Source organism: Passer montanus, unplaced genomic scaffold (assembly GCF_014805655.1).
Source record: "Passer montanus isolate IOZ18808 unplaced genomic scaffold, ASM1480565v1 scaffold171, whole genome shotgun sequence".
In the NCBI taxonomy this organism is placed as follows: domain Eukaryota; kingdom Metazoa; phylum Chordata; class Aves; order Passeriformes; family Passeridae; genus Passer; species Passer montanus.
Window position 1 is genome coordinate 434957 of NW_024364382.1, and position 15221 is coordinate 450177.

Consider the following 15221-nt stretch of genomic DNA (forward strand, 5'->3'; position numbering starts at 1 on the left):
TCCCTGGGGTGTGCCAGCCCCTGAGGCAGGAGGTGCCAACCTGGGGCTCCTGGGTTCTCCCTCTGAATGCACCAGGTTCTCCTTCTCCCCTTCCTGCAGGACCTGTCGGGCTTTGGGCTCTCCCTTTGCTTTCCCATCAGCTCATTAGGAGTTTGATTAACTTCAGGGTGACACTGCTAAAACCACGGCAAGGCTTCACAGCCAAGAGGGAGCTCCTGTCTCAAGGAACCTCTTGGCAGAGGTCAGGCAGGGCTGGAAAGGAGATGTTATAAGCCAGGGCAAACCAGCTCCCTGCTGGCTCACAGGGCATGAGGAGAGCTGGGAACACTGGGATTACTGGGATACCATGGAATCCCCAAATCCCCGGGGTTGGCACAGCCCTGCCAGCCCAGGCAGTGCCAGCTGTGCCCCATGGCCACCTTGTCCAAGAGCACTCAGTGCCACCCCCAGGGGACAGCTGCAGGGATGGGCACGGCCAAGCTCCCTGGGCAGCCCCTGCCAAGGCCTGAGCACCCTTTCCAGGAAGAAAAAACATCTGCACAGATGTGCAGCCTGATAGTGCCTGACCCAGGGGTTTGGCAGCCGGAGGATCAGTGGTGTCCTGAGAACTGGGAGAGGCAGCTGGGTCTCTGCTCTTCTGCTCCTGTGCCCAGCTGAAGGTGGGAGGGGGTGTAGGGGACAGGGATGGAGCTCATGGGGCATGGGAATGCCCTGCTGGGGTCTGCATGACCTTGGAGCAAAGTGTTTGTGTTTGTCCCTGCTCGCTGCAGGAGGGGCTTGGCCAAGGATCCCGGCCAGGCTGGGGCTGGCACTGTTCCCACTGCAAGCAGCACTGCTGTTTCATGGGATCACAGAACCACAGGCTGGCTTGTGCTGGAAGGGACCCAAAATCTCATCCAGTCCCTCCCCTGCCACAGGGGGAGCAGGGACACCTTCCACTGTCCCAAGATTTTTTCAAGTCCCATCCAACCGAGTTAGAGGGTTGTGTCTGTTACCTTCTGCCTTTGCTAACCTAAGAATCTTGGGGTTTTAAAAGACCCCAAGCCAACAAAACCCCACATGCAGGAAGTTACAAGCCATGGCCCCAATCTCCCTGTCACTTGTCCCACTGCACATTTTTGTACAGTTCTACTCTGCTCACTCTGTGAAAGTCTTCAAACATTGACCAAGCAATGATGCCCCCAAAAAGTGCCAGAGTGTTCCCATTTGTATTTTGTGGTGTTTATTTGGGTTTTGTCCTGAACACTCCCCTGGGATCTCCATCTTAGAGAAGCTGCACTTGCCTGAAGGAGATCGTGGCTCACGTTATCCCATGTGAGCCCCTGTCCCTCCCTCCCGTTCCCACAAAGAGCCAGACATCTCCTGGTGGCTGGAGCAGCTGGTGTTTATTGGTGGTTAGAGCCCAGCAGAACCCGAGGAGATTCCCCAGGAGTGTCTCCAGGCAGGAGGGCTCCCAGGAGGCTCAGTGGTACTCGTGGGCCAGGGCGTGGGCCACCACACGCACCATCTTCTGCCAGGCAGCCTGGCAGGCGGGGGTGAACTCCTTGCCGAAGTGGGAGGCCAGGACGACGATGAGGATGTCACCCAGGAGCTGTGGGGAGGGAGCAGAAGCTGTCAGCCGTGCTGCCCCCACACCCCTTCCTGCTGTGCCCCCTGCCCTCTGAGCAGTTCACAGCACAGCAGGGAGCAGATTTGTCCTGGCCCCATCCGTGCACCAGGCTCTGAGTGTGCTGGAACCTCCCTGCGTGTGCTGGATCCTCCCTGGGTGTGCTGGATCCTCCCTGGGTGTGCTGGATCCTCCCTGGGTGTGCTGGATCCTCCCTGGGTGTGCTGGATCCTCCCTGCGTGTGCTGGATCCTCCTCCAGCACCTTCCTGTGCCCGCTCTGCAGGGTCCTCCCTCAGCTTCTACTGGCTTTACCCCTTCCTCTTCCATCCCTCCCACCCAGGCTGTCCCTGGGCTCAGAACCACCGTGCCCCCCGCTCTCTGGGCAGTTCACAGCACAGCAGGGAGCAGATTTGTCCTGGCCCCATCCGTGCACCAGGCTCTGAGTGTGCTGGAACCTCCCTCCCCGTGCACTCAGGGGTCTGAGTGTGCTGGAACCTCCCTGGGTGTGCTGGATCCTCCCTGCGTGTGCTGGATCCTCCTCCAGCACCTTCCTGTGCCCGCTCTGCAGGGTCCTCCCTCAGCTTCTACTGGCTTTACCCCTTCCTCTTCCATCCCTCCCACCCTGGCTGTCCCTGGGCTCAGAACCCTCCTGCCAAAGTGCCTGTGCTTTTTTCCCTTCTGGTTTAACCACTCCCTCAGAGCCAAGCCCAGCTTTCCCTCTAAACCCCGTCTCAGTTCCTTCCCTCTGGCTGCTCCAGGCTGTTTCTTCTGCCCAGGACACGTTGGTCTGTGCATTTCTGCCCATTCACCCTGCCTGCCTTGCCTCCCTCACAGATCCCAGCCCCATAACTCCTCTCTGTTGCCCCCAGATATGACTCTCCTTCCCCCTCCACTGTCCCAACCCTCCACGGGCTCTCAGGCAGCCCCAGGGTTTCTCTGGAGGTCTCAGTGGCTGTCAGACCCCTCTGAGCCCCTGAAGCCCCTCCTGAGCCCAGCCCTCTGCCCAGCCCAGGCTGGAGCTGAGCGTGGCTCACCCTGAAGTTCTCGGGGTCCACGTGCAGCTTGTCACAGTGGAGCTTGCTCAGCTGAGCAAAACATTTCTTGATGCCATCCAGGTTCTTGACGGCTTCCCCGAAGGAGGTCAGCACCTTCTTGCCATGGGCACGGACCATGGGGTTGCCAGTGACAGCGGTGGGGCTGGACAGGTTCCCAAAGGAGGCGAAGAACCTCTGGGTCCAGGGGTAGACGATCAGCAGCCTGGGGAGAGGTGGAGGGGCACAGACAGACAGAGACGTTGATGTTGCAGTGATGGGAGTGTTTCCCTGCATGCAGGGGCAGTTCTGGAGCTGCACTTACCTGGCCAGGGCCTCGGCGCCGCACTCAGCGACGTTGACCTTGGCCCACAGGCTGGTGATGAGCTGCTTCTCCTCAGCTGACCAGTGCACCATGGTGTTGGCAGGAGGTTGCTCGAGCTTCCCTGAACAATGCCGAGGACGTGGCTCTGAGGCTGCCCCAGGGATTTTTATAGACAGCTCAGCCTAATCTCAGTCCTCGGAGCCACTGCTTGGGGCTGGGGAGGGAGCGGAGCTGCACAAGGGCAGATAGTGGCTTTGGAAGCTGTCCAAGGGGGAGAGAGGCCTTTTCCCCCTCTGTCTGAGCAGGGACAAGCATCACCTCAGCCCCGAGCACAGGTGGAGCTGCCTGGGGGCTCCAGGGCTGTGTCCTGCTGGGGAACATCATCCCCTCCTGCCGAGTGAATCCTTCATGGTGCTGTGCACATGGAATCATGGAATCCCCCACCACTCCGGGCTGGGAGGCACCTTAAAGCCCATGGAGTGCCACACCTGCCATGGCAGGGACACCTTCCACTGTGCCAGGCTGCTCCAACCTGGCCTTGGGCACTGCCAGGGCAGCCACAGCTTCCCCGGGCACCCAGAGCCTCTCCAGTTAATTCTCAGCATGCCCTCCAGCAGCTGCACCAGTGCCCCAGGGCACTCTCCAGCTAAAAACATGAGTTTAAACTCCCTGAGAAAGAATTCCAAGGGATTCTACATTTGAAGGTTATTGAGCCATAGAGAAATCTGAAGGAAGCCTGCTGTGCCAGGCTGGCCCAGAGGCTGTTTGCAGCAGTGGCCACGGGTCCACAGCACCGTGCACCAGTGAGGCAGTGAGGGGCTGGGTACACCTCTCAGTGAGGGGCTGGATCACCTCTCAGTGAGGTTGTGAGAGGCTGGATCACCTCTCAGTGAGGAGCTGTGTCACCTCTCAGTGAGGGGCTGGATCACCTCTCAGTGAGGCAGTGAGGGGCTGGATCACCTCTCAGTGAGGGGCTGGATCACCTCTCCAGTGAGGTTGTGAGAGGCTGGATCACCTCTCCAGTGAGCAGACACAGCTCCCAGGTGCCTGTGAGGATGGCAGGGAGAGCCTGGTCAGCACTGCCCCAGCTCAGAGCAGTCCTGCAGAGAGAGACCCAGCAAAAACCAAAGGCAAGCACAGCCCAGAGAGTCCCAGCCGTGGGCTCACCCTGGTGCTCCATTCAATTTTATAAGAGTTAATTCTCAGCATGCTTGAAAATCCCCTGCTTCCTGCCTCGGGGGAGCAGCCTGGCTGGGAGATTTGGGAGCTCAGGACTGCCTGCTCAGGGAGCTCTCTGGGACACAGGCTGGGAGGGGAAATGTTCATCTCAGTGTGCTGAGCAGGGCCCATTTCTGTAGCTCTTTTTGAGTCTGCAGAGTCAAAGGGAGATCTCCTTCCCCAGTGCAAACCCAGCAGCACCTGGCAGCTCATTCCCAGCTGACACAAAAGCAGGTCCTGCTCTCAGCCTGGGATAGATTTCACTATGCTCAGGACCCTTCCCTCCAGCATCCTTCCAGGGCTGTTCCCTTTGGTGCGGATGGAAGATCTCTGAACTCCTGGAATCATAGGATCATGGAATGGTTAAGGCTGGAAGGGATCTTCAGGATATCTCATTCCACACCCCTGCCACAGGCAGGGAACCTTCTACTGGAGCAGGTCGTGGCCACACACTTGCCCCCTTCCATGGACAAGAACCTTCCCTTTGGAGACAAAGGAGGGCCAAAGGCAGCTGCAGTGAGGCCCTGCTGCCCCAAGCAGAGTCCCTTGGTCCCTGATTGCAGCAGTGTCCCCGCCAAGCTTTACAGAGCCCTTATCAGCAGCAGTGGCATCTGTGCCCAGGCTGTGCTCTGGAGCCAGGCCAGCCTCCACGCTCCTCCAGAGACTGCAGGGCCTTGTGTCATAAGCCAGCAGGTCCCGGGGTTGTCTTTGTTCCTATTTTAAAATCCCAGAAGGTTTGCCTTGGGAGGGACTCCACAGCCCACCCAGTGTCACCCCTGCCATGGCAGGGACACCTTCCCCTGTGCCAGGCTGCTCCAGCCCCAGTGTCCAGCCTGGCCTTGGGCACTGCCAGGGATCCAGGGGCATCCTGCATCCAGGGCTCTCCTGTACTCTCCTGACCTGTTTTTGGCTCAGGGGGCTGGTGGTAGCTGTGGCTTTGTCACCCCAGAGAGGACAGCTGTCACTGGGAGAGTGGGACACTGGCTCTGTGACACAGGCACCATCCCTGTCACTGTCCCTAGCCCTGCACAGCAGGACTGTCCAGGTGCTGGTCAGAGAGCAGGACGTGCTGCACAGCACCACTGGGACGTGTCCAGAGGAGAGGAGAGCAGACTGATCACAGTGAGATCATTCACTGAGCTGGGACGTCCCTGCTGAGGTCCCCAGCCACTGCACTGGGTGCTGCCCCAGGCCAGGGTGCTGCTGGCTGCACCCACCCTCCAGCGCTGCTGCTGGAGAGTTCCACGGCTCTGAGCCGGAGCAGGACATGGGGATGGTCTCACCTCCTGCCAGCCTGCTGAAATGCCCTTTGCTGCTGAAAGGAGAAGCTGTGCTGCAGGGAAGCTGGATTCAGATTTTGGGCTTTTTTCCCTAATTGTTTTCCCCCAGCCCCTTGGTGCTGCTGGCAGAGCTGGACCTTGCCTGCGTGGCTGTGCAGGATAGAGGGGTGAGTGCACATCCCTGCTCTATCAGGAGAAAGGCAGAATATTTATTCCTAAATCATGCTAAACAAGTGTTTTATCATTCTGAGACACCAACTTGTCTCCTTGTTGCTTTTTAGGCTGTTCCTGGAAAAACATTGCTGAAACTGAGATGCTTACATAGAATCTTTCAATTCCAGTGAAAAGATGTGCTTCATTAAGCCAAAATGAGTAAAAAAAGGTTCTAACCCATCCTGTGTGAGAGCTGCCCTCATCCCCTGCTCTTAGGATCTTACACATTTCAGATATCAAACTCTGATCAAGAAGCACCAATCCTGCACCTTCACTGAAGCAGAAAATCTGCTTTTGCTCAACTTAATACATCAGTAGCAAACTATGGAGGGGTGAATTTCTACCTAATCAGTGAATCCCTATGAATTTATATCCTTGCAAATATCCCAACCTTCTGGAGCTGCACCCACCTGGCCAGGGCCTCGCCGCCGCATTCCTCCACGTTGACCTTGGCCCAGACGCTGGTGATGAGCTGCTTCTCCTGGCTGCCCAGTGCACCATGGTGGCTGCAGGAGCTCACAGAGCTGTGCTGAGCCCGGAGCCTGGGCCGGGTTTTATGGCCTGGGCCAGCCCCGGGCCGGCCCCTGCAGCGGGGCCATTGGCTGGCACGGGCGGGGGTCCCCGCCGGGGGTCCCCATGCAGTGGTCACTCTGCAGTGAGGTGTGGTCTTCGAGGAAATCCCTGCGAGTCCCTTAACAGGCCAGGCCAGCACACAGGACCCTCTTATCTCTCTCTCCCTCAGCCCTGGCTGCCTGTTCACCACAGGCATGGACATTCCACCCATCCCTGAACAGGCACAGAGCCCTCAGAGAGGTGCTTTAGAATAATGGCATTGTCTGGGTTGGAAGGGACTTTAAAGCTCTTCTTGTTCTACCCCCTGCCATGGACAGGGCACCTTCCACTATGCCAGGTTGCTGCCAGCCCTATCCAGCCTGGCCTTGGACACTTGCAGGGATGGTGCTGGTGAAGCAGAGCTCACCTCCTCAGCTCCAGGTGTCCAGGAATACCTGTGTGGGATGGCAGGGTGGGCTGCAGCTGTGAAGAGGCTCCTTGCCCACGTGTGTCCAGTGTGAGCCCTCCAGGGGTCTCTCCCTGCAGGAAGGAAAGGACAGCAGGACCCTGCCCTGTCACAGGCCATCAGCAGCACCCATTTCCACCAGGTCGGGCTCTGTCTACAGGCTTTTGTCTGACTCTGGCTGACACCTGCACAGGTGTTTTCCTGGTTTCCAGGCCTCCAGTGAAGCTGTACCCCTGTGCTCAGAAAGGCAAAGCCAGGATGCTTGAGCTGTCAGGCATCCAGACACAACCACAGACATGGAATTATTCCAGGCCAGGCTGGATGGGGCACGGAGCAACCTGCTCCGGTAGAATGTGTCCCTGCCCAGTGCAGGGAGCTGGAACTGGGTGATTATCCAGCCCAAACCATTCCAGGATCCTTTGAATCTGTGGCTTTGGGTCTGACTGTGGGATGGTTAAGAAGTCTCACCCAAACCTCAGAAATCTTCTAGTTACAGACTGATACTGGTCCATTGATCTGGGAATGCTGGAGAGGAACTTCTTACATGGGGAGGCAGAAATAGGAGCCAGGGGTGGCTGCCAGTGCCAGAGGGCAGCAATGGATGGGATCTGGGCAATGAGGAATTGTTCCCTGGCAGGGTGGGCAGGGCTGGCACAGGGTGCCCAGAGCAGCTGGGGCTGCCCCTGGATCCCTGGCAGTGCCCAAGGCCAGGCTGGGCACTGGGGCTGGAGCAGCCTGGCACAGGGGAAGGTGTCCCTGCCATGGCAGGGTGGCACCGGTTGATCCTTAAAACCCCTCCGAACCCAAACCATTCTGGGATTCTGGAATTCTCTGTCTGCTTTTCTGTTTGAACTTATGATTTCTTCTTCTCTTGAAGCACTTTTCTCATCCTTTGCCTCATCCTCACAGCAGGCAAACCTCGTGCCATGGCTGTTGTGGTTTTGGTACATCCCATTCATGGCATGGTGCATTGTCCTGTGAACTTGGAAAAATCTCTTGGAGACCTGGATTTTGCCTCAGTCCCTCTCCCTTTTGCAGTGCCAGGACCCAGAGAATGGCTCCCAGTGCCAGGGTGGCAGGGTGGCACTGGTGAGGTTTAAGGTCCCTCCCAAGCTGCAGCAGTCTGGCACTGTGTGATCTCACTGGAGACACAGTGGCAGGAGCCCATCACCATGATCCCCTTGGGCCATTCACATCTGCAGTCACATTGTAGCTCCTCACCACAGGGTTCTATGAGACTTTATTAATTTTTTCCATTTCTGGGCCTTGGGAGAGGCACTGTGAGCAGCCCCAGGCAGGCTCTGATAGCCCGGGCAGCGGGGCTGTGTGGGGCAGATAAAGGTATCGGTGCTGCCTGGGCTGCTCACCTGCACAGCAGGCACACGACACACCCGTGCCTCTCAGCAGATCTGGGGACTCCAGAAGTTGCCCAAATTCACCCTACAGAGCTACACGGAGTGTGATGGAATAGTGCAGCCTGAATTCCCAGGCAGGCATTCCCATCCCGAGCCAGCAGCTGCTCACCCAGCTGGGGATGACAATGAATGGCCTCAGTGGCCTCTGCATTTATTACCTCTGCAGCCTGAATTCCCTGGCATTGAAATTAAAACCCAGGCTGCATCTGGGGCTGTTCTTAGCAATGCACTCGCCTCGTCTCTGATAGGAGATTCATTTTCAGCTCTGCAAGGCCGAGCTTGAAAAGGGAAAAGATAATGATGCTTTTCTGCTGCATCTGAACCAGCAGCAGGGAAACGCTCAGGGAGGGGCAGCAGGAGGGTGAGCCTGGGACAGGCAGGACATCAAACACAGAGGCTAGAGGGGGGTGTTGACTGCAGCATTAATATTATTTTTTAAATGTGTTAATAAATGCTGGGTTTCTGGAGCCTGGTGAAAACAGGCAGAGACATGGCTTGTGGTGAGAAGCCTCCTGGCCTGGACCCACGCTGTGACCCATCAGGGCCTGGTTTTACTGGTGTGGGAGCAAGATGACTTTTCATGGATGGGTAATGATGGCCATAAAGCTGAGGGGGAAGGAGGAAGGCAGACAAAACAGGAGGAAGAGAGGCAGAAGTAATTTCCATTCAGACAGGCCCACTCCATGCTGCTCTCCTGTACTGATCCCTCTAATGGTTGGTTTTATCCCCACAGCAGCTCTTTAACCTCTAAATCCCTTCAGATGGGCACAACAGCAGAGGAATAACAGCAGGTGAATCAGCCTCTTAATCGGATTAGGGTCTTGTCCCTGTGCCTGGGGACTGTCTGTCATGGCAATGGCCTTTTGCAGCCACTGTGCAAATTTACACCTCAGCCCCAGCCCGTCCTGCCCCACAGGGCCCATTTGGCTGTGGCCAGTCTGGGCTGGCTAGGAGGGCACAGGTGATTTCCCACCACACTGCTGCTGCAGGCACCCAGCAAGGGGTGGCTTCAGAATGGATCTGGGGGCAGCAGGGGAGAGCAGGAACCCCTGGAAAACTGGAGAGGGGCTGGGGACAAGGCCTGCAGGGACAGCACCCAGGGAATGGCTGCCAGTGCCAGAGGGCAGCAATGGATGGGATCTTGGCAGTGAGGAATTGTTCCCTGGCAGGGTGGGCAGGGCTGGCACAGGGTGCCCAGAGCAGCAGAGCAAAGCCAGATGCTCACAGACTTTAGTGAAAGGGGCAGAGCAGCTGCTCTAAGCCATGCAGGATGGGGTCAGTGATGAATCCAGGGAAAAGCAGAACGAGTGTGTCTGAATCACAACAAATTGTACAACTCCCCCTGGCTGGGACTGGTTGTTGCCTGAACATGGTGGGAAAGAATTTCTGGAAATGCAGTTTTCTCCTTAGAAGGGAGAGGGATACTAGATGACACCACAGGTAGCAGAGGTGTGGGGGCTCCACAGTGGAGACCCCAGGCAGGCTGGAATTGTAGTTCCATCCCCACTGAGGGACTCTGCTCTCAGCACAAAGACAGTCCTGTTTGTTTCTCTGCTGTAACAACCAGGGGAAATGCAGTGGAGGGTAAATTAATTCCTCCCTGCCCTTAACAAAGCTCTCTCATTTCAGGATCCAGATTTAACCCTTGGTATCTTTTAGGTCCGACTCCAAGAGGTGTGGAGCACCCCTTGCTGTGACTGCTCCAGCTTCACCTTCATGCCATGTAATCATAGAAACATGGAACATCCTGAGCTGAAAGGGACAGAATCCCAGGTAAAGCCAGCTGTGCTGCCTTGTCCCCAGCCCAGAGCACTCAGTGCCACCTGCAGGGGACACCTGCAGGGATGGGCACTGCCAAGCTCCCTGGGCAGCCCCTGCCAAGGCCTGAGCACCCTTTCCATGGGCAAATTCCTCCTGGAAAAGGACCTACAAGGGTCACTGTGTCCAGCTTCTGGCCCTGCACAGGACCACCACAGGAATCCCAACACTTCTCATATAAACATGTTTTAACTGACTTGGAGCCTTTCACAGTATTGCTTTAATTTTATAGGAAATCTGCTGGGTCTGCAGTGTGGGTCCTGGGTGACGCTGCTGGGGGAGGGTGCAGCAGAAATGCTCAAGAACCTGCTGGACCCTGTTTGCCCACCCCTGTCCCTGTGTCCCTGCAAAGGGACCCACCAGGATGTGGCACTGGAGCCACCCCTGTGCCACGGGCTGGAGGCTCCAGAGCTGCTCCAGGGGTGGTGACAGGGTGAGGGGCACGAGGTGAGGCCTAAGGGCCAGGATGTCTGGGACAAAGCTGAATTTTAGTGAGCCTGCTCCTGAGTTATCCCTGAGCACAAGAACCTGGGCAGGAGTACCCAGAAAGGGACAAAAGCAGGACTGTCACTGCAGACAGCTCCTGCAGGACGGGCTCGCTGAGGGCACAGGTTCTCTGGAGGGTCTGCTCTGCCCCGGCCCTGGCTGGGCTCCATCAGCACAGGAGGGACCCGGGCTGCAGGGGACATGAGGGGACACTGAGGAGATACTGAGGGGGCACTGATGGGGACACTGAGGGAGAGACTGAAGGGACACTGAGGGAGAGACACTGAGGGGCACTGAGGTGACATTGAGGGAGGGACACGGTGGCCGGGCAGGGAAGGGAGGGCCGAGGGAGGCAGACGGCTTTGCCAGCTGTTGCCACCGTGGGGCTGCCCTGCCCGGCTCGGCTGCTGGCCCGGGCACTGAGGGAGGGACACAGGGGAAACTGAGGGAGGGACACTGAGGGGAAACTGGGGGGGACACTGAGGGAGGGATACTGAGGGGACATGAGGGGACACTGAGGGGACACTGAGGGAGAGACTGAAGGGACACTGAGGAGATACTGAGGGGGCACTGAGGGGTCACTGAGGGGACACTGAGGGAGAGACTGAAGGGACACTGAGGGAGAGACACTGAGGGGCACTGAGGGTGGGACACTGAGGGGCACTGAGGTGACACTGAGGGAAGGACACGGTGGCCGGGCAGGGAAGGGAGGGCCGAGGGAGGCAGACGGCTTTGCCAGCTGTTGCCACCGTGGGGCTGCCCTGCCCGGCTCGGCTGCTGGCCGTGCCGGCTCCTCGGGCTATCAGCCAGGACCCCCGCCCGGGCCGGGCCCCGCTGCCGTATCGGCCCGGGCAGCCCGCAGCCCCTCCCGGGGCCGGCCCCGATAGCCCGGCCTGCAGCCCCAGATAAGCCCGGCCCAGGCGGCTCCGGCTGTTTGCAGCCGGCAGGGTCAGCCCAGGGGCTGGACAGACCCACGGACACATCTCCATCCGCACAGCATCCCACCAGGTGCAGTTCTGCTGGGGAACCATGCAGCTGCTCGGGCTGGAGAGACCCCAAATGCCACCCAGTGCCACCCTGCCATGGCAGGGACACCTTCCCCTGTGCCAGGCTGCTCCAGCCCCAGTGCCCAGCCTGGCCTTGGGCACTGCCAGGGATCCAGGGGCAGCCCCAGCTGCTCTGGGCACCCTGTGCCAGCCCTGCCCACCCTGCCAGGGAACAATTCCTCATTGCCAAGATCCCATCCATTGCTGCCCTCTGGCACTGGCAGCCATTCCCTGGGTGCTGTCCCTGCAGGCCTTGTCCCCAGTCCCTCTGCAGCTCTCCTGGAGCCCCTTCAGGCCCTGAGCTCTCCCTGGAGCCTTCTCCTCTCATTTCCATGGGGTACATTGAGTTTTCCTATCCTGTTTTCCTCTCAGGGTAGCTGAGAGCTGTCCCAGGACAGGGGTTCAGGGTCTCCTCCATCCCTGCCCGGCGCCCCCATGCAGGATTCACATGGACCAGGAGGATCGACAGAACTCTCCTCAGGACTCTTCCCTCTACTCCTGTAGCCGTGGGGCTGCTCTCCCCCTCCCAGAGCTCCCGTGGCCCCTGGGGGAGCCCAGGGCTCCGTGGACAGGCTGAGCCAAGCCCTGCTGCAGGAAAAGCACCTGAACCATGTTGGGATGTGCTGTGCTGGCAGCAGAGGGTGCAGAGCAGGTACCCCTCAGCCATGTAGCCCCAGACCCCGCAGGGTGAGGGTCTTGCTGTCCCCCAGCAGCTCCAGCCCCCTTTGTGCCAGGCCAGGTGAGCTCTGAGGGGTCTCACAGTGCTCCTGGCACTGCACCTGCCCCAGGCCAAGCTGGCCATGCCTCTCGCTGCTTTGCAGAAGGTTCTCTCCATCACAGACCTCCACAAAAAGCCCCAGTGTTGTTAGGGAACCATGAGAGCTGTCCTGGACCTCACAGTCCTGGGGCAAGTGCTAACTGAAGGTTTCCTGTGTGTGAGGATGGCTCCAGGTCAGGCAAGGCCTTTTCTCCTCCTGCTCATGGCATGGCATCACCTGGGTCAGAACCCATGTTTTATGGCTCTTGTTCTGCCTTTCCAGCCTTAAAGCTGGCAATGGATAGAGCTGTTCCTGTGTTGGGGCTGGTTTGGGGAGGGCAGACCTGCCCTGACTCCACACCTGACCCCAACCTGCCACCAGGCTCCTATTCAAGTAGCAAAAGCAGCTCTGAAAATGGGGTGTTACCTGGGGAACTCCCTCTGCAGAGGCAGGTGAGGCACTGGACCTGGTCCTTGGAGCAGCCCTTGGCAGAGCCTCTCCCACTGCCCCAACAGAGACCATGGGGCTCATCCCAGCATCTCTGGGGTCCCAGACTTGTGAGTGAGCCAGGGCTGGCCTGAGCTCCATCACTCATTCTGCTCTGCTCTGCCCTGCACCAGGACTGGGCAGAACCAGGGAGCCCCAAACAGCAGCTGGGCTGGGGTGGGCTCAGGGCACGTCCCACAGACCCCATTACACCCAGCCCAGGGCATGCTGCTGTTTGAGGCTCCTCTTCACACACCCAGGCAGAAAGGGGGCTCTGAGAGCCAGGTCAGGATCAGGACCAGGGTCAGGATCAGGACCAGGGTCAGGACTGGGACCAGGGTCAGGATCGGGACCAGGGTCAGGATCGGGACCAGGGTCAGGATTGGGACCAGGGTCAGGAATGGGACCAGGGTCAGGACTGGGACCAGGGTCAGGATCGGGACCAGGGTCAGGACTGGGACCAGGGTCAGGAATGGGACCAGGGTCAGTGTCAGGACCAGGACCAGGACCAGGGTCAGGATTAGGACCAGGGTCAGGATTGGGACCAGGGTCAGGATCAGTTCCAGGGTCGGGACCAGAGTCAGGATCGGGACCAGGGTCAAGATTGGGACAAGGGTCAAGATCAGTTCCAGGGTCAGGATCAGGACCAAGGTCAGTGTCAGGACCAGGGTCAGGATCAGGATCGGGACCAGGATCAGGTACAGGATCGGGACCAGGGTCAAGATCAGTTCCAGGGTCAGGATCAGGACCAGGGTCAGGATCAGGACCAGGGTCAGGGTCAGGGTCAGGATCAGGACCAGGACTAGGGTCAGGATCAGGATCGGGATCGGGACCAGGGTTGGGACCAGGGTCAGAGTTGGGGTCAAGGTGAGGGGTCTCACCCCCATGCCCAGGACTGGAGCCCACTCTCTGCAGTTTATGGGATGTTTATGGGCTCTCCCATCACAGACTGGTGTGAGTTTGCACAGGCTCAGGGTGCTGAGTCACGGTGCTGGCCCCAGCCTGGCCGTGCTCGGGGCTGATAACTGGGGTGGCACAAACAGGAGCCTTGTGGGCAGTGATAAGGCAGCCCCTGGCCCCAGGGCAGTGTCCCCTTTCTGCTGAGTCAGACTCTGACACAGCAGAAAACATTTCTGCTGAGCCAGAGGGGCAGCCAGGGAAAACAGACAGCTTTTTAAATTGATTCTTTATTTTTCTTAGCAGAACCAGGAGGGCAGCTCTGGAGTCCCCGGCATGGGCTGCTGACTCCCGTGTCAGCGAGGGGCTCAGGACCCTCCTCTGCCTGTGGGGCAGAGCCCGTGGCAGGCTCAGCAGCTCTACATTCCCAAAGGGATGGTGGGACACGTCCTGAGATCCAGCCCCTCTTCTCCATCCCCCTTCTGCTGCCCTGCTGCACGTTAGGGACAGGGTGCATGGAAGGTGCCAGCTGCTGCTGAAAACTTTCCTGTTTTCCTAAGAGAGGGAATTTCACACCTTGCCCACCTCCTCCCCTGCTCCCCCCATGCTGGCCACAGTCAGGGCTCCCTTGGGGAAACTGAGGCACAAAGCAGAGTGGCTGCTCTCCAGAAATGCCATGAAATGCTCATGGCAGGGGCAGATCCCCTTCAGGACAGGGGCATGTTTGCTGTCCCATGTCCTGCTCCTAGCCAGGGACACAGCAAGATAGTCTTCCTCTGAATGAATAGAATTCCTTAAAATGTTTAGAATTCTTTCATTAGAATCTTAGCATCATGGCATCTCAGATCGGTTTGGGTTGGAAGGAACCTTAAAGCTCATCCATTTCTACCCCCCTGCCATGGACAGGGACACCTTCCACTGTCCCAGGCTGCTCCAAGCCCTGTCCAGCCTGGACGTTCTGACTGGACAGTGATGCCCAGCCAGTTTGGGGTGCAGTGTCCCCCTGACCAAGCCAGCCCCAGGCCAGGGAGGTGGGTGCTGAGCCAGGTGTGCTCCAGCCAAGCTCCTGCTGTGCTCCCAACCCAGCCTCTTCCCCTGCGACTGGGCAGCTTTTGGATTCAGGGTGACCCACAGCACCAATGATTGTGTTAGGGACCTGAGCTCCATGGAGTCAAAGGCACAGAATTCACCCAGGATCTCCTGTGACCCCAGGAGCTTGTGTTTTTCACAAGTCCCTTCCAAACAGGCCCTGAGAGGGGGTCTGGAGGCAGCAGCACTGCCCCAGGAAATGCCTTTTCCTTTCTGCTTGGAATGTGGCTGCTTCCTGGGGCAGCCTCTGCTGGTTCATGCCCAGGGGACCACAGACCTTTGGGGGATGCAAAAGGACCAACAGAACCACGGGATGAGGCAAAAGGACCAACCAGTTTATTGTTGACACAAACAGCAGCAATTCCACTTTTTCAGGCAGGGAAACTGAGGCATGGCTTAAAGCGGGGAGGGAAAAACAGCAGGAGTGACTGGGGCAGACCCAGTTTGTTCTCCCAGGACCCCCCCCACCTGCTGTGAGACCCTGCTGCTCCCATCACTGCCTGGGGTTTCCAGCAGAGGTGCTGGGGTTTGGCT

At 58.4% G+C, this 15221-nt stretch overlaps 1 protein-coding gene across 2 annotated transcripts; it reads right to left on the minus strand.

Annotated features, from left to right (window-relative positions):
• Positions 1–666: 666 nt before the first annotated feature.
• Positions 667–14798, minus strand: LOC120499972 (hemoglobin subunit beta-like). 2 transcript variants are annotated; one of them, XM_039704289.1, is made up of 6 exons: positions 13583–14798; positions 12642–12975; positions 6682–6766; positions 6085–6180; positions 2642–2864; positions 667–1591 (listed from the first exon to the last, which is right to left on the minus strand). In XM_039704289.1, the coding sequence occupies exons 1-6, from the start codon at positions 13586–13588 to the stop codon at positions 1463–1465; spliced, it is 873 nt and encodes a 290-aa protein (XP_039560223.1). In that variant the 5' UTR covers positions 13589–14798; the 3' UTR covers positions 667–1462. The 2 variants fall into 2 exon arrangements, with proteins under 2 accessions (XP_039560223.1, XP_039560224.1); XM_039704290.1 differs by lacking the exons at positions 6085–6180; positions 6682–6766; positions 12642–12975; positions 13583–14798 and adding an exon at positions 2964–4456 and having other exon boundaries at positions 1365–1591.
• Positions 14799–15221: the final 423 nt, after the last annotated feature.

Excerpts from the sequence above, each read along its gene's own strand:
- LOC120499972 (XM_039704289.1), bottom strand. Across the intron at positions 2,865-6,084 it reads GGCGGCGAGGCCCTGGCCAG|GCTGCTGATCGTCTACCCCT; the intron begins GTGGGTGCAGCT and ends ACCTCTCCCCAG. Across the intron at positions 1,592-2,641 it reads TGGACCCCGAGAACTTCAGG|CTCCTGGGTGACATCCTCAT; the intron begins GTGAGCCACGCT and ends CCCTCCCCACAG.